This window comes from Pipistrellus hanaki (genome assembly GCF_964339955.1).
Source record: "Pipistrellus hanaki genome assembly, chromosome: 1".
Classification (NCBI taxonomy): domain Eukaryota; kingdom Metazoa; phylum Chordata; class Mammalia; order Chiroptera; family Vespertilionidae; genus Pipistrellus; species Pipistrellus hanaki.
This window is the reverse complement of record NC_140503.1, coordinates 87,776,737-87,801,459: the sequence shown is the minus strand read 5'-3', so window position 1 is coordinate 87,801,459 and position 24,723 is coordinate 87,776,737. Positions and strand designations below refer to the sequence as shown.

General features: G+C 41.8%; 1 protein-coding gene across 1 annotated transcript in view; it reads left to right on the top strand.

Moving 5' to 3' along the window:
• Positions 1-558: 558 nt before the first annotated feature.
• PROSER2 (proline and serine rich 2) overlaps positions 559-24,723 on the top strand; it is a 47,509-nt gene continuing 23,344 nt past the window's right edge. Inside the window, exons 1-2 of the mRNA XM_084876290.1 lie at positions 559-697; positions 21,732-21,951. Coding sequence (XP_084732416.1) covers positions 21,814-21,951 — 138 coding nt within the window. The 5' untranslated portion in view covers positions 559-697; positions 21,732-21,813. The remainder of the gene's footprint in view (positions 698-21,731; positions 21,952-24,723) is intronic.

The following is a 24,723-nucleotide window of genomic DNA, read 5'->3' as shown; positions in this document are numbered from 1 at the left end:
GCTTGGACGAGTTTCTTCACCTCTCTGAGCCTGTTTTCCTGAGATTCTTCCTCTGTAAAGCGGGGGCAAGAAGTCGGGGGGTTGTTCTGAGGGTTAAAATGAAATAATGAGTATATGCTAAATGCCTTGTCCTAAGGTAGTAAGTATTCGATACATAGTGGTAATTTTCATTGTCATTAAATATAAAATAGCCTCTCAAAGCTGACAGCGGTGGAGGTGGGAGGTGGGGGGTGTCCCATTGCTTCAAAACCTCAAACGCAAACCCCTATCACTTTTCTGTGCTCAGAGGTGGCGGGTGGGGATTCCCTCTGGTGGTCCCCGATTCAGACCTCACTCGGAGGCGGAGGGTCCCTGCAGAGGCGGCGGCGCGCAGCTCCCCGCGGGGCTGTCCAGGCAGCCCGGGCGCGCGCTCTGCGTTTGGGGCCGGGCCGGCCGGTGCGCCCCGGGGGTAGGTTGGCCGCGGGGCGGCGGGTGGGGAGGGAGCGCGCGGCGGGGCGGGGCGGCGCAAGGCGCGGGAGCGAGCGGCGGCGGGGGCGCGCACAGGCGCGGGCCGGGCAGTGCGCGGCGGCGGCGAGCGCGCGGCGGGCGGCCCGGGACAGTCGTCGAGACGCGCGCGAGCGACCGGCTGTCCGGCGGCGCGAGGGCTCCGGGCGGCGGGCGGGGGGAGCCTGCGCCCCCGGAGAGCGGGCTGTGCCAGGTGAGTGCGGACTTCTCTGTCGCCGGCGGGGTCACAGCGGCGGGTGACGTCCGGGCAGCCGGTCGCCTCCTTGGCACGGCGGCGGCGAGCCGGGTGGCACTGGGAGTGTGATGAGGGAGGCTAAGGTCCGGCGGGTTTTGGGTGGAGAAGGGTGACCCCCTTTCCTGTGGCCCGCTGCCTGCGCTCCCCACTCTTCCCTGCGGGGCCGTCCTTGCGTGGGTCTCCCCCTGCGCGCTCCCCTTCTCCGCATCGCCTGTCCCGGGTCCTGGGAGTTAGGAGAGACTGGCGCAACCCGGGGGACCGTGGTCAGCCCGGCGGCCTCGCTCCCGGGAAGCCCGGTCCCTCTTTGGGGACTTGAGGGGTCCCAGGGCACCCCCGTCCAGGGCGGGGTGGAGGACGCGGCGTTCTCGGCTCCCAGGTGGTCCTATTGCGGGGCGCCGGGTGGTCCGTGATACGTGTTTAGCTTTGGGCGCAGATGGGTCCGGGGTTCCTAACACTCCTCCCTGCCCCCTCCGTGCTTCCTGGAGCGGTGGGAGGGCGTCGTGGCCCCACTTGCCGCCGTGGCCCGCGAACTCCCGTCGGTGCTCTGTCCCTTACCAGGCGGAGAGGAGGGTGAGCGCCTAATGTTGGCAGGAGGTGGCTACAGCCACCTGTTGAACTTGGGTCCTGCTGAGAATGCACAGTGGATTTTCTTCCCCACCCCTGCTCCACCACCTCTGACCCCCAGCAGGTAACTGAATCACGAAGGCACGTGTAGGGTCTGCCACTGAGCCGGGGCAGGAGGGATTAAAAAGAGAGGAAAATGTGTTGGATGTGATGCAATTTAATAAAAGGCAATAAAATAAACTCCAGTATTTCTCCAAAGCTTTGAAACTTTCCCAGTATTGTTTTACAGAGTCTAAATTTAAGCATTTAGCTTTCTTTCTTTCTTTCTTTCTTTTTTTTTTTAACCGCAGGAACTAACCTCAGAAAACTTTTAACTCTTTGCCAAGTTAAAAGGAGTTGGTGCAGAGCAGAAAACTCAATATGAGTTAAGAAAAATGATTTTGTGTGTGTGTGTCTTTTTCCCCCCTGAACAGATTGAACTGTTCAGGTCTGTGGCTGGGGACTATAGGAATAAGGCTTCTTCTATCTCCAATTTTATTGGAGAACACTTTTTTTTAACCTGTCTTTCTGAAAGGTATAGAAATAGTAAACCAGGTATTAAGTGTAAACTTGAGGAAAATGCTCTCAGGAGGAACCTTTATTAAAGATACTTTTCTGCTTTATTTTTTTTTAAGCAATGCATACTTAGTGCTCTAACACGCACTACGAAGTTTGCCCTCAAAGTTCCATGTCTGAATGCTAGATTGTTTTCCCAGGTGGAGGAGGTATTTTCCTTCATGAGGTCAATGTGGAAATACAAACAAATGCCCTATTTACTGGGACTGGGTGGGAAGGGTGGAAGTTGTCTAAAATCTCCTGCCAAACCTGACAACGTACGTATGGAATCTTGTGTATGTTCTTGCCCAGATCAGTAATAGCCATTTTTATGTGACTGGATATAGTTCTTGCTAACAGCACTTCAAATGAGCTTTCCTCTGAAATTTGTGGATGCTAGTCATTTAAAAAGTAACACATTTTCTCCATTACTAGAGATCAGAAAGCCAAAATGAAAATACTAATTTAGAGACGGCTAGAAAGATCCTTTTAAGAAAGTTTGAATGTGTTTGACTCCCTGGTGGCCTCTTTGGGGGGGGGGGGGGGCGGGGAGGAGGTGGGGCTGCCTGTTTGGGTGCAGGCTCTGCTGTTCTTAACTCACCCAGACATCTTTGTACACTGTTTGAGCACCTACAGTGTGCGGAGCCCTGAGCCCTGAGCTAGTCACTGAGCATACAAACATATCTCGATAACAGCCATATGGCCCAAACTGATTAAACCAGATGGAGTAAGCCATCCTCAGGAGCTGAAGATACCCCTGGCCCTGGTTCCAAAGTTCTCAGACACCTAAGGAGCTATAGTTGTCACCTGTGTTGATTCTAACCATCATCTCAAATAACTACAAGAGGTGGGTTGGAAGCCTTGAAGTCTGAAGGGAGAGAGGTGAAAGGCTTGGGTGAAGCAGAGAACAGGAGATCCTCTGGAACAAAAAGTCCAAGTGCATCTTATCTACCTGGTTGTGGGACAGCTGCCAGTGGCACAGAGGCCATTTGGGGGAAGGTGCCAGGGAATCCTAGGAGCATCCCAGAACTTGAGCTCTTTCCTTTGCTGGTGAAAGGCAGCATTTCGTTTCAGTTTCCATGCTCTTTCTGGTGGCAGTGATGGAGGCTTCCCTCTGTGCTCTAAAGATGATGGGCTCTGCAACTCTCCCTCCCTCTAATGCCTGCAGCATTCTCCTCTTGGATCTTTGAAGGAGCCCCGGGGCCCTGGTAGAAAAACCTCTATTTGCCCAGACACAGGAAGGTCAAATGAAGTGGAGTCACTGATAACAGCCTCTGTAGGGAGTCACAGAGAAGCTGCACCTCTCAGCAATGCCCTGTTCTGCCTTGCCGGTTTGACTCAGCGGTCGAAAGTTGACCTATGAACCAGGAGGTCACAGTTCGATTCCTATTCAGGGCACATGCCCAGGTTGTGGGCTTAATCCCCAATAAGGGGCATGCAGGAGGCAGCCGGTCAACGAGTCTGTCTCATCATTGATGTTTCTCTCTCTCTTCCTCTTCCTTCCTCTCTGAAATCAATAAAAACATATTTTTACCCTGGCCGGTTTGTCTCAGTGGATAGGGCATCAGCCTGCAGACTGAAGGGTCACAGGTTTGATTCCGGTCAAGGGCATGTACCTTGGTTGTGGGCACACCCAGTAGGGAGTATGCAGGAGGCAAATGATCAATGTTTCTTTCTCATTGATGTTTCTAACTCTTTATCCCTCCCCCTTCCTCTCTGTAAAAAAAATCAATAAAATATATATATTTTTAAAACATATTTTAAAAAAATAATGTCCTGTCCTTCTTGGGGACTCACAGAATTAATCTTGAAACCTGTTTTTAAGAAAGTAAGTGCTGGGTTACGGTTCATGCAGACAGGTAAAGAAATGTATAGGGCAGAACACTGTACTTTGCCTTACTGGAGCTGGATATGATAGCTCTTTGTGAATGTATATCTTCAGACTGGATATTTCCAAAGACCCTAGCACTGTAAAGACTTGATATTTTCCCTCTCCCTCTCCATCTCTCTCTCTCTCTCTCTCTCTCTCTCTCTCTCTCTCTCTCTCTCTCTCTCTCTCTCCTCTCTTTCTCAGTAAAATACACATAACATTAAATTTACCATGTTAAAGTGTATAAGTCAGTGGAGTTCAGTACACTCACATTATATGTGTTTATTTATTTATTTTTTTGTAGAGGTCTACAGATATTCATTCAATGAACTTTATTAACTGCATTATTCATCATTAACTTTGTATCTTCTTAACTTGTTAATAACTGAGCTATATTGAAAGATCCCACTATAATGGGGGATTTGACAACATCTGGTACTCTGAGATTACCTGTGCATACAACTTTATATTTTAGTATCTGACCATATGCATTTATAAGTTTATATTGTTAGATATGCAAAGTCAAATAGGAATTGAACTTTCATAATTACATAGTTACTTTTATCACTACTGAGGACTTTTTACTTAAAATCTATTTAGCCTCATGTAATATAGACAGAAGTGATCTTTTCATTGTTGCTGTTGTTATTATTTGTTTGATGTATCTTTTCCAATCTTTTTTAAATTTAAATATCTTTACTGAGGTATAATTGGCATTCAATAAACTGCACATATTTAAAGTGTAAATAAATGTATATTCACAATATTATGCAGTCATCACCACTATCTAGTTCCAAAACTGTTTCATCACCCCGAAGGAAAACCCATATCTATTAAGCAGTCACTTCCTCATTTCCTCCCTACTCTGGTCCCTGGCAACCTCTAATCTGCTTTCTCTCTTCATGAATTTGTTTGTTCTGGATATTTCATGTAATGGAATCATACAACATGTGGCCTTTTGTGTCTGGTTTGTTGCACTTAGTAATACTTTTGAGATTCATCCACACTGTAACATGTATAAGTACCTCATTCGTTTTTATAACTGAAGACTATCTCATTGATGGATGTACCATAATTTGTTTATACACTCATCAGTTCATGAACATTTGGGTTGTTTTCCCTTTTGAGTGTTGTGAATAATTCTGCTACGAGCATTTGTTTGAACACTTGTTTTCAGTTCTTTTGGGTCTACTAGTAAACCAAAGAGTGGAATTCCTGATTGATATAGTAATTCAATGTTTAACCTGTTGAGGAATCACCAAACTGTTTCCTATGGTAGCTGCACCATTGTACATTCCTACCAGTAATGTAGGAGGGGTCTAGTTTATCTACATCCTCGCCAACACTTATAATTTTTCCAAAGGTTTTTTTTTTTATTTAATTGCCATTCTCATGGGCATAAAGTAGTATCTCATTTGGTTTTGATTTTTATTTCCCTAATGACTAATAATGTTGAGCATCTTTTCATGTGCTTTTCGACCATTTACAGATCTTCTTTGGAAAACTGTTTGTTGAGCAATTTAATTCTCTTTTGTATTAGCTTAAGCTTAGTTATTTTTATAGCTCTCAGTTTGTATATGATCTTCCTTCTCAAATATTTACTCTGCTGTTTTGTTATTTTTTTTCTGTTTTCTCTTTCATGCTTCTGTTGTTACTTCTAGGAAACTAGTTGTCTGACTAGTGCTTTGAAATGTTTAAAATTGCGCTTATTTTCGCTGTTGATCCAAAGGCCTGGGTGTTTATCTATTCATTTGGTGATATTTGTAGACTGTTAGGACACCTACAGTGTGCTGAGCATTGAGATAGTAATTGTACATACAAATATAATTAGTCCTCTATGCTTCTATTTTTGATGTTTGCAGCTTACAATTTATTTATTTAAATTAGCAGGTCAGTAGAACCTAGCATAGGGAAAAAGAGCAGTACTAACCTGAAAGTGAGGGGAACCACCTCAGGTATCATCACTAAATAGCTGTATGATCCTAGGAACTTGGTTTCCTACTCAGTAAAATTTGGGGCAGGATTAAGTGGCTGTTTTCGCCTCTCTCAGACCTTGAAACTGGAGATTATGAATTTACTAGAAGCCTAGTGCATGAGATTCATGCACGGGTGTGTGGGGAGGTGTCCCTCAGCCCAGCCCTCACCCTCTCCAATCTGGGACCCCTAGAGGGATATCCCACTGCCCATTTAGGGAAGTCGGACATCTCTCTCACAATCCAGGACTGCTGGCTCCCAACTGCTCACCTGCCTGCCTTCCTGATTGCCCCTAACCGCTCCTACCTGCCAGCCTGATCACCCCCTAACCACTCCCCTGCTAGCCTGTTTGCCCCCAACTTTCCTCCTCTGCCGTCCTGGTCATCCCTAACTGCCCTCCCCTGCAGGGTTGATCACCTCCAACTGCCCTCCCTTGCAGGCCTGGTGCCTCCCAACTGCCCTCCCCTGCTGGCCATCTTGTGGTGGCCATCTTGTGTCCACATGGGGCAGCCATCTTATGTGTTGGAGTGATGGTCAATCTGCATATTACTCTTTTATTAGATAGGATAGAGGCCTGGTGCATGGGTGGTGGCCGGCTGGTTTGCCCTGAAGGGTGTCCCGGATCAGGGTGGGGGTTCCCTTGGGGTGTGGGGTGGCCTGGGCGAAGGGCCTGTGGTGGTTTGCAGGCCAGCCATGCCCCCTGGCAACCCAAGCAGATGCCCTGGTATCTGGGATATATTTACCTTCTACAATTGACACTTTGTAGCCTGGAGCGGAGCCAAGCCTCCTGCTTGTTCCGTGGCTGGCAGCCATTTCTGTTGGGACTTGTGTATTTCTATAATTGAAATTTTGTAGCTTTAAGCTGAGGCCTGGGCTGGCCAGGGTGTGTGGAAAGCTTTGCTTCTTTCATTGCCAGAGGCAACCCTAGCCTTCTGCTCTTTCCAGCTCTGTGGCTGCCACCATTTCTGTTTGGATTTGTTTACCTTCTATAATTGAAACGTTGTAGCCTTGAGTGGAGACCTAGGCCGGCAAGGGCAGGTTGAAAGCTTGACTTCCTCTATTGCCAGGGAAACTCAAGCCTCCTTCCTGCTCTCTGTGGCTATAGCCATCTTGGTTGGGTTTATTTGCATACTTGCTCTGATTGGCTGGTGGGCATGGCTGGTGGGTGTGGCTTGTGGGTGTAGTGGAGTGATGTTAATTTACATATTACTCTTTTATTAGGTAGGATGATTCATCACAGCTTTCTTTTACAAATCCAATTTTGTGAGCATATTTAAAATAGTTCATTTTGCACAGTCTACTTAAAGGAATTATCTTATATACAAAAAAAGGCTGTTCTCTTATATATTAGACTACACTGGTTAGTTTGGTTGATTTCTACCTTCCAAAATGGTGCATATGGTATTTTCTGTAGATTCAGAGGCTTTCAAAACACCAATCAGAAAGAATGTATACACCCCTATGTTCATAGCGGCACAATTTACAATAGCTAAAATCTGGAAACAGCCCAAATGCCCATCAGTAGATGAGTTAATAAAAAAAAAAAAATAGGGGTACATTTATACACAGAATACTATGCAGCAGTAAAAAAGAAGGATCACTTATCCTTTAAGATAGACAGCAAGGAAGGACCTGAAGGGTATTATGCTAAGCAAAATAAACCAGTTAGAGAAAGACAAGTATCACATGATCTCACTCATATGTAGAATGTAATGAACAAAATAAACTGATGAACAAAATGGATCCAGAGATACAGAAGCATGGAACAGGCTGAAGAATCTCAGAGAGAAGGCAGGGAAGGGTGGGTGGGTGGAAAGAGATCAACCAAAGAACTTGTATGGGGCAGGGGGCAAGGGCAGGCTAGAAGAGGTCAATGGGGAAAAAGGGGGGCATAAGTAATACTTCCAAAGGTAAATATATAATTAAAAATAAGTGATTCAGAGGGTTTGAAGAGCTTTCACAAACATTTACATTCCTACCATGGGAAGCACAACTGATAATATAGAAATGAACAAGGTGTGTTCCCTGTCCTTGAGAAACTGTGACCTAGTAAAGGAGAGAAAATAAATGTCAATAGGAGTTGATACCAGAGGCCTACAAGTGTCTTGGGAGCAGAGGTCAGAACATCTGTCAGAACATCTGTTGGAGGATGTAGCGTTGGAGCTGGGCCACAAGGGAAGGAGAGTGGGAAATTAGAATGGTAGAATTGTGGCTTTGATTATCATGATGAAGAGTTTAGCCTTGACTTTGGGGCATTCAGCACTGAAGGTTTATGTGCAGAGCAGATTTGTATTTGGCTTTACTGTGCAGTAGGCATTTGTATATGAAGGAATAACTTGAAGTTGAGTGGGATGATCATAGCTGAGAAAGGGAATACAGAAAGATGAAGATAGTATGGTACAAACAGAGGCGGACACAAAAAAATGTCAAATGTCAAATAGAAGTTTTGGTGCAAAGAAAGTTTTTAAAACTTTTATTTTATTCTAGAGTGGAGAGCTAATGACCTAGAATACATCCAGTTCTTTCTGACTTGCCAAATCAACCTGCAGGCATTGGACCTCACTTTCCTCATATGCTAACTTGTACCCCCCACACACTGAATAGTGCATATATATTAGCAGGAGCTCAATCTGTATTTATGAGTCATAAATATTTAAAAAGTATGTGAGGAAAATATTATATATTAGACTTTTTTTTCCTATTGATCTCTATTATGATTTTAGATATTTTCTGAGGAAAAATATTTTAGTATCAGCATGTAATAAAACCATATTTAAATCAAAGTTTAATTTCAAGAAACACTTTACTTTTTTACAATGTTAATTATCAGTTCAATGCCAAAACATTAAGTTAGCCATATAAAATTACTGATATTCAACTATTTTTGAACTACACAAATGACAGCTTTACGTTATTCAGTCTAATCATTGTGAAGGAAACCACCAACAAAATGCAATGGCAACTTACTGAATGGGAGAAGATATTAGCAAATGATACATCTGGTAAGAGGTTAATATGCAAAATAGATAAAGAATACATACAACCCAACATCAAAAAAAACAATATAATTAAAATAATGGGCAGCCTGGCTGGCATGGCTCAATGGCTGAGTGTCAGCCTATGAAACTAGGAGGTCATGGTTTGATTCCCAGTTAGAGCACATTCCTGGGTTGCAAGCTTGATCGTGGAAGAGGCAACCAACCAATGATTCTCTCTCATCGACGTTTCTATCTCTCTCTCTACTTTTCTCTCTAAAATCAATTTAAAAAATGGGCAAAGGACCTGTATAGGCACTTCTCCAAAGAGGACATAGAGGTATATATAAAGATGCTCAATATCACTAGTCATCAGGGAAATGCAGATCACTTCACATCTGACAGAATGGCTTTATCAAAAATTTAACAAAGAACAAGTGTTGGTGAGGATGAGGAGCAAAGGGAACCTTCACATACTGTTGGTGGGATTGTAAGCTGGTGCAGCCACTATGGAAAACAGTGGCAGTTCCTCAAAATATTAAAAATGGAACTACTTTATGACCCAGCAGTCCTATTTCTGGGTATTTATCTCAAGAAATCCAAAACACTAATTCAAAAAGATAACTGCACCCCTATATTCACTGCAGCATTGTTTATAATAGCCAAGCTATGGGAGTAACCTAAGAGTCCATCAATAGACTAATGAATAAGGAAGATGTGGCACATATTTACAATGGAATATTACTCAGCCATAAAGTGGAATGAAGTCTTTCAATTTGTGACAGCATGAATGGGCCTAAAGGATATTATGCTAAGGTGAAATAAGTCAGACATAGAAAGACAAATACCATATGATTTCATCTTTAGGTGGAACCAAAAAAAAAAAAAGAAGAAGAAGAAGAAGAAGAAGAAGAAGAAGAAGAAGAAGAAGAAGAAGAAGAAGTAGTAAATGAAACAGAAACAAACTGCTAGATACAGAGAATAAATTGATGGTTACCAAATTTGGTGGGGGTGGGGAGCAAAATGGGCAAAAAGGGTAAAGGTACAAACTGCCAGTTATAAAGTTAGTCATGGGGATGTAAAGTACAGCATAGTGAATATAGTGAATATAGTCAATAATAAAATAATTATGCATGGTGTCTGATGGGTACTAGATTTATTGTCGTGATCACTTTTGTAAGATATGTAAATGTCTAACCACTGTGTTGTACATCTAAACTAATATAATATGGTATGCCAATTATAATTTTAAATAATTTCTTTAAATAGTGAATTTAAAAATTCACATAAAAATATAGTGTTTTTATAGTATTTCACAGCTAATTCTCATTTCATAAGGATGTTGGTTTTGCTTTGGTTTGCCAAGGTGGTGAAGTTTACCAAGAGGCCTTTGTCATGACTTAATTGTCAGACTCACTGTTGAGCTACTGAAAGGTTGTGCTTTCTCCCAGAGAGGTTAATAGGCAGTCCTGGGAGTCCTTGAATTTCTGACATTAGGATCATCTTAACTCTTAGTTGGAGTCATCCAGTTTTTTCAACAAACATTTGCTTGTCCCCATTTCTTGAAAAATTACTGAAAGGCTCTTATCTCTTCCTCTCCATTAAAATTGGGATATGAATTTGTGCCCAAAGGCCTGGATTTGAAATGAGTAATTTGAGCTATTTGTTACTAGGTTTCCAGGCAGGACCAAAGAAGCTTCTGGGGAGAAGGGAGCCTCTGTACCTACATCCACAGGTTAAATGCTCTTCTTCCCTTTCCCTGACCAGGGCCAGCAGAGAGATTTTGGAAGATAAGATTAAAGTTTGATGCAGTGGATTGACCCAGCGGGTCTTGTGTGAGCTGTGCATTCCCTGGCTTGGATTTGAATCTGTTCAATTTGAGATAAGATACATAAGCCAGATGTCTGCCTCCAGTCTGATCGGGGTTTATAAATTCCAGTGCTAAAGGAACATGCTCTCAGCTTTGTTTTTATTTGACAATGAATGAAAAAATTAGCTAAGAATTTGGAGCTTCTCAGAAAAAACACACAATATAAAACAATAAGGTATAATTATTGCTTCTAAATAAGAAGTACTACATTTTATCTCACCAGAGTAGCTCTGGTAGTTTTTGCTGAATACATAAAGAGAAAGCATACAAACTTGTTTATCAACAGAACAACTGAAACTGGAATTTTCTTCTTTTTTTTTTTTTTAATTTGCTAAACAATCTAGAAATGCAATTGGCATGTAGAATGTCTTCTTTTTTTTTTTTTCTTTTTTCTTTTTAATGAACTAGAAATAAAATGTTGAAGGGTCTATCTTTGCAAACATTTCATCCAATAGAACTAGGTTTTCCCCTTGGTAGTGCTTGTCTGTTTGCTTTTTCCTGGGCCATAGGTTTTGTTACCAGGTGTTAAACTGAAATCTAGCCAGGTTTTTTTTTTTTTAAATTTCTTTATTGATTAAGGTATTACATATGCATCCTTATCCCCCACATTGCACCTCCCACCCACATGCAGACCCTAAGGGAAGAAGTCTCCTACTACCAGTTTTCTATTTATCATTGAACAGAAAATGTGGAAATTAGATTTTCCTAACATAGAACTTCACCTGAAAACAACGAGGTTCTATGTTAGGAAAAACTAATTTCCACATTTTCTGTTCAATGAGAGACAGAAAACTGGTAGTAGGAGACTCCTCCCCTTGGGGGCTGCGAACCAGCCTGCCTAGGCAAGGCCTCTATCCTGAACTTGTTTGCTTAGTGTAGGCGAATCAGTTACTTTCATGTGGTGTGTGGCCCTGAGGAAAACACTGCCTCCTATTAATAGTTGAAACTATTCACAGTTGAGACAGTCTGAAATCAACCTTGTTTTTCTACACTGTTCAGAAAGAGCTTTAAAAAAAAAAGTCTAAATGAAAGCATAGTAATTGCTCTGGAGAAGTAAAATTACTAGCCTTTAAAATGTTTAATTGTATTTAATACCCTTTAGTGCCAGTTAGAGCTTAAGGTCCTAAATTCTTACTGAAGGCATTTCAGAAGAAAAGAAAACATGCAATCAGAGAAAAGGCAGCATCAGGAAGCAGATGCTAAACCATTAAGCACATCAACATTTGAAAACTCCTGAACAAAACTAACTGCACTCCACCTTCCCCAACCTCCAGCCTCACGCTGAGGTGGATTTCCCTTCGATTTGCAGTGCAGGAGGACGCTGTTTGCTCGTTTGCTAGTTTGCCTTCTGAATATTTTTGAAAGCATTCTTTCCTTTCCAAGGTTTTTGGTTTCTTGACTTTGAGAAACACCCCAAACTAAAGAAAAGTTACTACGTGTGTATTTTATTTCAGCCTGTGTGTGTGCAGATCCATTTTTGAAGGAAATTTTGGCCATGGGTTGCATCTGCAGATGTACATGGGCATACGTTGATGGTGATATTTATTACACGTTAACATTTGGAACATGATTGGTTTAGTGGATCTGGTGTACCAGTTTTTTATCGGTACCAGTTTTTTCACATATTATTGTTTGTGAAGCTAAGTGAAGTGTCTCTTCTATGGCTGTATGTAAAGTTGTCCGCCCCCCTTCTGTTTCCCACTTGCCCTTGATTAAAACCCATAGATTAAATGGAAGTAATTTCTCCTAAATTTGAAGGAGTTGGCCTCTATATGTAATATAGGGGATAGAGGATAAAGGACGGTCACCACAACATTATGAACATATTCGAAACACTAAGTGTTTAAGCTTTCCTTTTAGATCACAGGTCTGTTTAAAGGACTCTAATTTTTTTTTTTTTTTTACAAAAAATAAGATGTTTTTAGAATTTTAAAATATAAATTTTGTTTAAGTAATGGATAATTAAGTCTATATTTTGTGACAAATATTTTCTAAAATTCTGTGGCTACATTAAAAGAGAAAGAGCTTAAATAAGTAAAGAAAATAAAGATTTATGTACATAGAGAAAAAAGAGAGAGAGAGAGAGAGCTTTGCCTACAAGGAGCTTATAGTCTAATTGAGAAAAAAAAAATTACATGCATAAGAAACCAGATGTGATGATCAAGGTCAGAGAAGAGGAGCACTGTGAGAGACTGTCTGGTGCAGACTGAGGGGAGAGTGATGGAGGAAGCAGTCAAAATGTGGCTCACAGCTGAGCAGAACATTGAGGGCACCAAGCTGGATAAAGGATTGATGTGGTGGAAAGGGAGACTGAAGAGATAAGGTTAGGGCAGATTCTAAAGAGACACTGAAACTCCTCTGTTCTTACAGACAGGTTCCCTGGAAGCATAGATTGGAAAATGGACAGTGCCAACGTTGACAGGCCTGTGGTATCAAAAGTAATCCAGGATGGGAAGTCCTACTTGATATTCATTGGAGATTGTTGGACTAAACATTTGTTTTATTTTTAGCAAAGTTTTGGACAGTAGAAAACTTGAAAGAAAATTAACTACAGGACCAACAACTACTTGCGTCTCTCTACTAGGTCAGCATATCTATGTGTGCATCTTTGGTACAGTGAGGGATGGAAGGTTACAGAGACTGTACTTCATGTGTAAAATTAGAGCTTGAACTGAGTTTTGCTCAGAATTATCAGATGTGCTGTGATAACTAGACTAAACTCATTTTTATGGAGCTTGTCTATAAATTATTTTTAGGTGAGAAATGAAATGGTTAATTTGGTCAAGGATGTTTTTAAAGCCCTGATAAAAGGTGAATAATATAAAGAAAGGACTTCAGTACTCAGTTTCCTTTTAACTTATGAATTGGGTTAATAAAACAATATAAAAGAGTATTGGCATCATTTATAGCTCCATCACCTAGTTAATTTCTTAGTATAAAATTAATTTTTGTCAACACATGTCACAGGAATTAACACAGAACCAGGGAGAAACACTAAAAGTTTCTTCTTTAATGTTTAAGTAAATCAGAGCAAAGTGCCTATCACATCAATACATGTAGAGCTACTAGCATTAAGGCCAACAGCGCTAGTATTTTGTGTTCACTGACCATTTCATCAAAGAGTGTGTGCTTTTCACCAAAGATGGTCATTCTCTTTATTTTCACCCACTGCTTAACCATAGGAAAAAACCCATTCATGGTTCAGAAACAATTCTACTATACTAGTAAAACTTCATTTTTAATGTTCTTGAAGGTTAAAAAAACAAAACAAAACACCTATCTGTTTTTTTTTTTATAATGGCTTGGTTGTTAGGGTTTCTTACAATATAGCTTTAAAGATAATTTCTGTCCCAAGGTTGTTTTTATAGATTTGGCAACAAGTCTTCATAAAATTCCTGTGAATGGAAGTAGGAGAGAATGAGAGATCTAAGGGTAGGGCTTAGGTGGAGCGTTGATCCTACCCTAGTGTAGGGTCTGACATGGAAAGGAGAGAGGGGAGATTTTTTTTTTATTAAATTATTATCTGTGTACATATTTTAACATCCCCCCCCCCATATATACCCTCCCTCGAGGGGAGATTTTTAAGAAGCTTATTTCTACCCCTTTCCCAGCTAAGCTGCGGTTAATAGTGGGTGACTAGACACGGATGAAGGCCTAAAAACCTGTATCATGGCATCCATGGAGTTCAGAATCCCAGGATCCGCACCTGGATATTCTCTTTTGTGAAGCGTTTACCTTGGCAATGAGTTGGAGCAGTTCTCTTTAAAAGTGTATTACAGACATGCTAAGCAAAATTAGTGCCACATCACTTGGTTAAGGTGGTTAAGTTTCCTATTCATGTTCAGAATTAACATAGACAATAATCACCTCTGTGATTTTGTTTAGCCTGCCTGTTGGGAACCTAAGTCTTACAGGATATGATTTCTTTCCCCCCACCTAGAAGGTACCAAGCCTTATAGTTGAATGTGAGGGAACCTATTTATAGTTCCAGCTTAGTTTCTTTCATAAATTGGATCAGGTCAACCTTTCCCAGGTAAATTTTTAGCTCACAGGTTGAGAACTGCTGCTGTAGAGCCTACGACCATCAGAAGACACAGATATTTACATTACGATTCATTAACAGTAGCAAAATTACAGTTATGAAGTAGCAACGAAAATAATTTTATGGTTGGGGTCACCACCACATGAGGAACTGTATTAAAGGGTCACAGCATTAGAAAGGTTGAGAACCACTGGCCTAGAGAATGGTTTAACACTCCCAACAGCAGTACATGTGGGTTCCAATTTTACCACATCCTTGCTGATATTTGTAATTTTTTAGTTGTCAATACAGTAGGTGTAAATAATATCTTATGTTCATTTTAACTTGGACTTCTTTAGTTTAGTCACTTGGGTTTTCTCTCTTGTATTCTGCTTAATCATGGTTCTTGTTCCTTTTTTTTCTAATGAGTTTCCTGTCTTTCTTGTTGATTTTCAAGAGTTTTTCATATATTCTAGCTATCAGTTCATTTTCTTAGCCATAGTAAACCCCTTCTACCAGCCTGCCACTTTTCTGTTAACATTGTCTATGGTGTCCTTAATTTTTATGTAGGTAGATCCATTGAAATTTTCACCTTAAAATTTGTACTTTTTGAGTCCTAATGAATAGGAAGATCAGTGGAGCAGAATAGGAAATTCAGAAATAGAACCTAAGACTTAAATATTTAGTATAAAATAACATTTAACATTTCAAGGTAGTGGAAAGATGGTTTTTTCAATATTTGGCATTCGAGTAATTAGGAAACTTTGGCTTAGGGATAGGGAAGTAGGTCTCTACACTAAAATAAATTCAAGTTGGATCAGATATTTAAATATGAAAAGTGAATCCATAAAAATCCTCTCTCCACAGTGAACCTTTGTTGGAATTCTGTATTTTCAGTTCTTGGGAACTAGGACTGAGGAGCCCTGCCTTTGCTTATCCTTTTTATCTGTTTGGAGAGCCAACCACAGTTTGTTTAATTAGCAGTCTCCTTAGACCTGAAACATCTTGGAGGGCTTGGCCTAGTTGTCACATTTCTGCAAAGTCCCTGAACCCTCTCAGGAAGCATTGCACGTCTTCCCCTGTGCTTCCCTGGTTCCCGTGATGACACTGAATACAGTTTACACATTCGCTTTCCACTACAGTTGGCCTCGTGTGGCAGAATTAATTACCTAGAATTTACCCAGTGTGAAGCAGGAAAACAAGTCATCAAAAGAATATGCTTCCTCTAGAAAGGAAGCTAGCACTCAAATTGAAGCAAGCACTGATGGATTGCATGAAACTTTGATTCTGAAGCCGTTGGGGAGTGGGTGAAAATTGATTGCTTGTAGGAGAGTGGTCACATCAACGCGGTGTTTCAAGATTAATCCAGCAGAAGAATAAAGGAAAAGTACAGAGAAGAATGAAAATGCGAGGAGATCTAGATGGCTATCTCAGTAATGTAGACATGTGGTATAATGGTGCTGAACTGGTGGGACTAGAAAAGAGTGGATACAACTGACATTGCTCCGAAGGAGCAGCAGGGCTTTGCAGCTGGTTGGTTGTTGAGTGGTGGGAGGAGGGAGGAATCAAAGGTGGCTTTTTGTGTGTGGAAGCTGGCAGCCACTGTGCCTGTGGGCAGGTCTTTGACTGACATAACTCAGCCTTGGGGTTTGGCCAAACCAGAATTTTCAGGTGAATGATGGAAATTATTTGGGCTGCTCTATAGACCTGATTGTGGCTATTTGGAACTTAGATGGAGTGAGGTGATGGCAGAAGGAGGACTTTCCAAGTCTTTCTGGAATGTCCAGGGGAAGTTGAAAACGAGGAGCTGCATTCATTGTTTTCTTCGCTTCAGATCAGAGGGTCCGCTAATCTAACTAACCTCAGCGCCACCCCATCCCCCAGCCCAGCACCTTCAGATTGGACAGCTGCTGCCTCCTGACCAGCTATGCTTGGCAGATGTAGATTTACTAAGACTATAGATCTCTTGTCACCTTCTCTCTTGTCACCACCCCCACCCTCCAAAAAAGAGATGTTACTGGTAAATAATGAGAAGTAAACATAGGAAGTAGAAGAGAATAAATAGAAAAACGCGCGTGTGTGGCTCACATTTCTGCTCCTGTTGTGTTAGGTTTGCCATGACTTCTTAGTGATACTTGTTCTGCTCTCCTGGTAAAAGTCAGTTTCTTCATCTGTGGGGCTATCTTAGTCTGACCCTAGTCCCACTTTTTACCAAAGAGTTATTCCTTGAGACTAAATATTTAAAGCGGTAATGACCTTCATAGACTCACAGCTGTGTCACTGCAGTCAGACCCAGCTGCTTCTTATCCCCTGCTTCTTTTTCTCATCACATCCCCTTTCCAGGGCAGAGCAGAGAAGAAGGCAGCTTGCTTGCCCTTCCTTTTCAGAAAACTCTGCTCTCTCTACAGTGTATCTCCCATAGAATTCTGTATTTTGATTTCCTGGGCCCTAGGACTTGGGAGCCCCTAGTTCTCCATTCCTGAAGAGTTCAAAGACTGACATCTTGCACCTGTAAAGGATGTTGAACCAAGGTTTTCAATTTCTCCCCCATAACCTCTGCCGTCTGCAGAATTCTTGTAAGCTTTCTCATAGTCCTTCAAAAGAATAATTTATAAAAGTCCAACGTTATAGTTTTATAGTGTCAGAATAGCTTTTAAGTTATAGAAACACAAGAAAATGGTGTTCTCTTAAATGGTATGATAAAATTACCATTGTGAGGGCCTTAGAGTGTGGCTCTGACTGCACACTTGTAGCCAAGCTCCAAACCCTTTCCCACCCACTAGGTGGTTCCACCAGGTTCCTTCATTGTGTCGGTGAGTGGGTACTCACTTCCCTGCCTTTCATCTCACTGTTGTGTGGGGGAAAGACTTACTGTCCCTCAACCCCCTACTTTCCTTGGAGCAATGATTTACTTAATCTATGAATGAATTAGAGCTGAGTCCGTGGGAAGAATCTACAGACCAGAAGGAACCCAAACATTGGCTTGTCCTCTCTGCATTTGCGCTCCCACTTTTGGGGCCGAAGCTGATGACGGGCTTAGAGGATGTGGCTGTGACGTCCACAGTCCACACCTGCCTTTTCCTGGCTTTGTCACCGGCAGCTGTCGCCGACACACTCTTACTGGTATGTCCACTGTGTGTGGTGTGTGTTCTAAGTTCATATCAGGCGTTTAACTTACTGAACTGAACACTGTGGTGAGTTTCACCAAGGTTGTCTTTAACTTCGGAGTTGCACGGTATTGGCTGTGTAGGTGGCTTATATGAAGTCTGTTTATTCTATTTTATTTTTTAAAATATATTTTATTGATTTTTTACAGAGAGAGGAAGAGAGAGGGATGGAGAGTGAGAAACATCGATGAGAGAGAATCATCCATCAGTGCCCGCAACGTACATGCCCTTGACCAGAATCGAACCTGGGACCTTTCAGTCCACAGACCGACACTCTGTCTACTGAGCCAAACTGGTTTTGGCTAAAGTCTGTTTATTGCTTAGGCTTTCTTATTAGTAAACAAACTTTAGATTTTTAACATTTTTTACCATTGGGAATAATGGCAACTTACAGAAAGTATATATGCTCAGGATGTTCTGTTCCCCAGTCTTGCTCTTAAATTGCCATGTGACTTGTGCTGATACATCTGAAAAAAATGATGAGAAATGGAGTAGGAAATAGTTTCTTTTTTAATCTGTTCTAATGTTTTCAGGATTTCTCTGAGATTTCACAGTGGACTTAAATGAAAAGGTCCTCCCAAAAGTATGCAATACTGAATGAGCATTCTCCATAATTAGTCACATTTTTGTTAAAAATTAATACACACATGAGCACAATCGCATATGCACACATACACACACTAAATTATACCAAAAGTTATTTTAATTCACGTGCCCCTCAGTATTCTTAAAGAGATTCCTAAGGCATCCTGGCAGTATTTTCTTTCTCCCATTAAAAGAAAGAGTCAGAGGACTATTCAATAAATAGTGTTGGGAAACTTGGAAAGATATGGGCAAAAAGTGAAACTAGGTCAACTTCTACACCATACACAAGAATAAACTCAAATGGACTAAAACTTAAATGTTATACTTGGAACCATAAAAATCCTAAGAGAAAACATAGGCAGTAAAATCTTGGACATTTCTCATAGCAATATTTTTCTAATATATCTCCTTGGGCAAGGGGGGAAAAAAGAAAAAATAAACAAATGGAACTACATCAAACTAAAATTTTGCACAGCAAAGGAAACCATAAAAAAAAAAGATGAAAAGACAACACACTGAATGGGAGAATATATTCAGCAATACATCTGATAAGAATTTAATATCCAAAAATTGTAAGGAACTTATAAACTCAACACTGAAAACAAAAACAAAAACAACAAAAAAAACAAAAAACCACCAAATAATCCAATTAAGAAATGGGCAAGTAACCTGAATAGACACTTCGTCAAAGAAGACATAGAAATGGCCAATAGACATATGAAAAGATGCTCTGCAGTGCTACTCATCAGAAAATGCAAATTGAGACCACAATGAGATAGCACCTCACTCCTGTCAGAATGGCTAACACCAAGAAATCAACAAGCAAGTGTTGGGTGAGGAAGTGGAGAAAAAGGAATCCTCATGCTCTGTTGGTGGGAATGCAGACTGGTGCAGCCACTGTGGGAAGCAGTACCTCTGGAAATGAAAAATGGGAATGCCTTATGACCAGCAATTCCACTTGTGGAATATATCCAAAGAAAACTGAAACACTAATCTGAAAGAATATATGCACCCCTATGTTCATTGCAGCATTATTTACAATAGACAAGATTGGGAAGCAACACAAGTATCCATCAGTAGATGACTGGATTAAAAAGCTGTGGTACAGCCTGGCTGGTTGGGTGGTTGAGCATTGGCCTATGAACCAGAAGGTCATGGTTTGATTCTCATTTGGGGCATAATCCTGGGTTGCAGGTTCAATCCCAATTGGGGGCATGCAGGAAGTAGCTGATCAATGATTCTCTCTCATTGATGTTTCTCTCTCTCCCTCTCCCTTCCTCTCTGAAATCAATAGTATCATAATAATAAAAGCCCAAGAGGTGTCACAACCAAAATGACCAAATGACCGGTCTCCATGAAATGCATGGAACACCTCTCAGGCCCTCCTCTGTGGCCCACAGGCTCTGATCGCAGCAAGGCTGGCGGCCAGCAGGCGGGGCAGCGGGCAGGTGGGCGTGGCGAGGCAGGCGCAGTTGTGAGCGCAGCTGTGAGTGCGGCAGGCGGTGGGCAGGGCCTCGCGATATTGCATGCTGGGCCTCTAGTGTATCTATAATAATAAAAGCGTAATATGCTAATTAGACCAGACGTCTCTCTAGATGACCTTCCGGACAAAGCCAGGGCTTCGAGGAAAGCCTGGGTCCTGGGTGCCAGAGGGAAGCCAGTGCCGGCAGGCAGGGGAAGAAAGGGCTACTGTTGCACTAATTTCATGCATTGTGCCTTTAGCATATTTACAAAAGAAAAGGGGGGGAAAGCCATGGTACATTTACACAATGGAATACTATTTAGCCATAAAAAAGAAGGAAATCTTGCCTTTTGTGACAGCATGGATGAGCCTGGAGAGTGTTATGCTAAATGAAGTAAACCAGTCAGAGAAAGATAAGTTCCATATATGATTTCATTTATATGTGGAATCTAATGAACAAAATAAACTAACAAACAAAGTGGAGACAGACTCATGAATATAGACTGCAGACAGTTGTCTGGGGTTGGGGTTTGTTGGGGGTTGGGTGAGAAGGATGAAGGAATTAAGCAAAGAAAAAAGAAGAAAGACTCACTGTGGCTGGTGTGGCTCAGTTGGTTGGAGTGTCATCCTGTACACCAAAAGGTGGTAGCTTCAATATTCAGTCAGGCACATATCCAGGTTGCAGTTCGATCCCTGGGGGCAAGTGCAGGAGGCAACTGATGTTTCTTTCTCTCCCCCTCTTCTCTCTAAAATCAATTGTTTGTTTTTTTTTAAAAAAAAAAAACTCTCAATGTACTAGTACTTTTTTTTTTTTTAAGGAAAGAAAATTCCTAGATGGTTTTGCTCAGTAGATACCATGTTGGCCTGCAGACTGAAGGATCCCAGGTTCAATCCTGGTCACAGGCACATGCCCAGATTGTGGGCTCAATTCCCAGTAGGGGGCATGCAGGAGGCAGCCAATCAATTATTCTCTCTCATCTCTGCTACTTCATGATGTTTCTATCTCTCCCTTCTTCTCTGAAGTCAATAAAAATATATTTTTAAAAAATAAAAAGAAAGGAAAGACTAATGGACACAGACAACAGTATGGCAATTGCCAGACGATAGGGAGGTGGGGGGAGGTGGAAGAAGGGGAAGTGGGGGATAAATGGTGATGGAAAACTTGACTTATGGGGGTAAATACACAATACAATACACAAGTGATGTATTATAGAATTGCATACCTGATACCTATATAATTTTATTAACCAATGTTACCTCAATACATAAAGTTTTTAAAAAAGAGTCAGTGGACTGTATGAAATTTAGGGCCTTATAGGGGACAGTTTCAGTGTATTTCTTCCTGAAAGTAAAAACATGAACTTTCTGATAGTATTAAATTATGGGACCTCAATATTTTATATAGAAACTAAAATACTGTATGGCTTCCAAAGAGTCTAGAATCTTGGGGATGTCAGCCAAACTTGTATTAGTAATTTATAACTCTTGTCACTTCAGCTATACTTTGAACTGTTGCGAAGCTGGAAAAGGTGTTTGAAGCAGAAAAGGCTAGAATTAATACAGCGTACAGAGGGAACCTGAGCCTGAGCGTGAAAGAGCATGGAAGTATAGAGCCTACGTGCAGAGGAAGGGGCCAGCACATTATTCTATCAAATCATTGGCACCAAAGTAATTTTTAGCACATCCGTCTTTCCTTAAAAATGGTTCTGACATCTTGATAATGGAGAAGGGTATAAAGGAGACCTGGAAACGAGCATCACCAAACCTGTTGACTTAGGGGTTCCTAGTTATCTTTGCCTTCGTGGTTGAGGCCCTAAGTGTAGGTGATGCTTACTCATGCTGAGCTTTTCGGTTGGGGGATAAGGCATTCACTCCTTAGGCTCACTAACCCTTGTGCTTGGTTTCTCTAGAAGTGATCCACGACTTCAGAATGGAACACGGGCCTCTTCCCTGCTTCTTGTGATCAAGCTGCTGGCCGACATTAATGTGGGGATGCCAGTAAACCACCAGAAATCGGACTCTTCAGAGATGGACTCTGACCTGTCACCCAGCTGCCGGCTCAGTGACCTGAGCAGAGGGGGCAGCTTGGAGAGTCGCAGTAGCAGTTCTCGCTCCAGAAGTCTCACTCTGGTGAGTGATGGTTTCCTTCAATGCTTCGATGTGCTTTGGTTGGCTGGCTTTGCCCCAACTTCCTCCCCTTTAAGGAAGATCTTATCACATTATTTTGGGTTAACTAGCTTGATGTTTTAGAATACTTGCTTTGTGAAATGGCATTGAATTTTCTTTTATGTTTTCATTGATTTTTTTACAGAGAGGAAGGGAGAGGGATAGAGAGTTAGAAACATCGATGAGAGAGAGAAACATTGATCAGCTGCCTCTTGCACACCCCCTATTGAGGATGGGCCCGCAACCAAGTACATGCCCTTGATCGGAATCAAACCTGGGACCCCTCAGTTCGAAGGCCGACGCTCTATCCACTGAGCCAAACCTGCTAGGGCTGGCATTTAATTTTTAATCATCTTAAATTTTGCACAAATATAGAGCATTATCCACAGCAGTGAAGAGAATCTCACTGTAGCCAATAACATGGCTGTTTAGACCCAGGAAGTGACAAACTTAGGCAGGGTCTTATGCCTTCCAGTTCAAAAGACCAGAGAGAAGTAAAATGGAGGGATAGGAATGGGAGACACCTGTACTACTATCAACAATAAAATATACATTAAAAAAAAAAAAAGATCTGAAGGAAGAGAAGCTCTTCACATGGTAAAAACAAACTTACTTTAAAACAGATTTTTATCTTCTTTACAAATATAAATGCTTTTGTATCCCTTATTTCAAATTGAGACCCTTACATATCATCAACAAGCTTTGGAAACTTTCATAAGAATATTCAGTTTTAAAGTTAAGAGATGACCTTTTTGTACTCCCCACTCCGCAGGATATCCATCTTTCAAGATTGAGACCTTTTATTCATAGAGGGAAGGACAAGAAAGAATTAACCTTCAATTTTACTTCTAGTGAAAACATGATTTTCCTATAGATGCTCTGAGCCCTAAAATTAACCCCAATTATTAGGAATCAGGGTATTTGGATTATTTTTTGCCTTTAACATTCATTTTCATATGTGCTGGCCTCTTGATAGAGAACCAAAATAATACCTGCCTCCGTCTCCTCCTAGAAGAGGATTGATCCCAAGTCTGTCCAGTGTTTTGGACTTGGGGAAGGAAAGTTGCTACTTTGTATCTCCATTCTAATCTTATAGGGTGCATTCTTCATATTAACCACTTAATGCCTATTTTTATCAAATTCTATGTGGTAGCTCCAACTCACATGCTCCAAATCGAACCTAATTGATCTCTATAAGCATATCCATTGAGGTGTGACATTCATTGACTATTCTATATGGCCTACTGTGTCTTCTGTGTGTGTTATTTACACATCTGCTCAGATGTTGAAGCACTGTCCTAGGTGTTAAAGACAACAATAAAGCCTGCATTCTGGTGACTGTGATCCATTTGACAGGATTGGTGTTGCAGATCAGCTTTCCAGCAGCAGCAAAATGTTTGCACCTGGCTATAAAGCAACTCGTGTTCCTGGGCTGAAGAAACTCTAAGGAGGCTAGTCGCTAGGGCGAGGAAGCTGGGCATTGCTACGTGACATCATTATCTGGCGCCCACAGTGACTGTTTCCTGGGTGGGCTGGGCTGGGCTGTGGGCCACATTTTGTGCCATGGGGTCTCAGCAGAGTTGGCTGTGATTTGATTGGGTGTTGCTGGGGTGGGGTGGGGGGGCGGTTTGTGTCCCACTTAGGGGAAGCCAAGTATTGGTTTGTCAGCACCAGGTCCATGGTGCCATTTATTTTTAAATGGCCAGTGTTAGTCATGGCAACTCCTCCATTGAGAGCCCGCCCCCTTGTGGTCAGTGCACGTCATAGCTACTGGTTGTAACAATGGACACTTAGCCTTTTATATATCCTATATAATAAAGAGGTGATATGCAAATTGACCCTCATGCCCTCGCACAAGATGGCTGCCCCCATGTGGTCAAAGATGGCCACCACAAGATGGCCTTCAGGGGAGGGTAGTTGAGGGCAACCAGGTCGGCAGGGGAGGGCAGTTGGGGGTGACCAGGCCTGCAGGGGAGGGTAGTTAGGGGCAACCAGGTTGGCAGGGGAGGCAGTTGGGAGCAATTGGGCTGGCAGGGCAGCAGTTAGGCATTGATCAGGCTGGCAGAGGAGTGGTTAGGGGGTGATCAAGCTGACAGGCAGGTGAGCGGTTGGGAGCCAGCAGTCCCTGATTGTGAGAGGGATGTCCGATTGCCAGACATCCCTCAAGGCGTCCCAGATTGGAGAGGATGCAGGCTGGGCTGAGGGACAGATTGTGCACACATTTCGTGCACCTGGATTCTAGTATGTATATATAGATTATATGTATATGACTGCATAATTTTGCCTAATATCCCACTTGACTACCTGTGCCTCACTCTAATAGAAGACACATTCCAATACTGTTGCAATACCTTCTGCTTAGACCTGTTGACTACTTTCAAGCACCTTCCTTTATTAAATAATTGAGCTAACTTTAGTTGTCATCGGTTATTTTTCCACAGTTGTGTATTTCCCTTAGATAGAACAGGATCATGGAGAAATCTAACATTTAATTTAATACTATTATTATTATTTTTTTAATCTTTATTGAAAGTATTAAATAGATCCTCTTTTTTTCCTTCATTAAACTCTTCCAGCTTACTCCCATCCTCCCCTCTGCTCAGGCCCTTACCACCCCATTGTCTGTGTCCATGGGTTATGCATATATGCATACAAGTTCATTGGTTGATCTCTTCCTACCCACCTAACCTCCTCTGAGCTTCAATAGTCTGTTCATGCTTCTGTGTCTCTGGATCT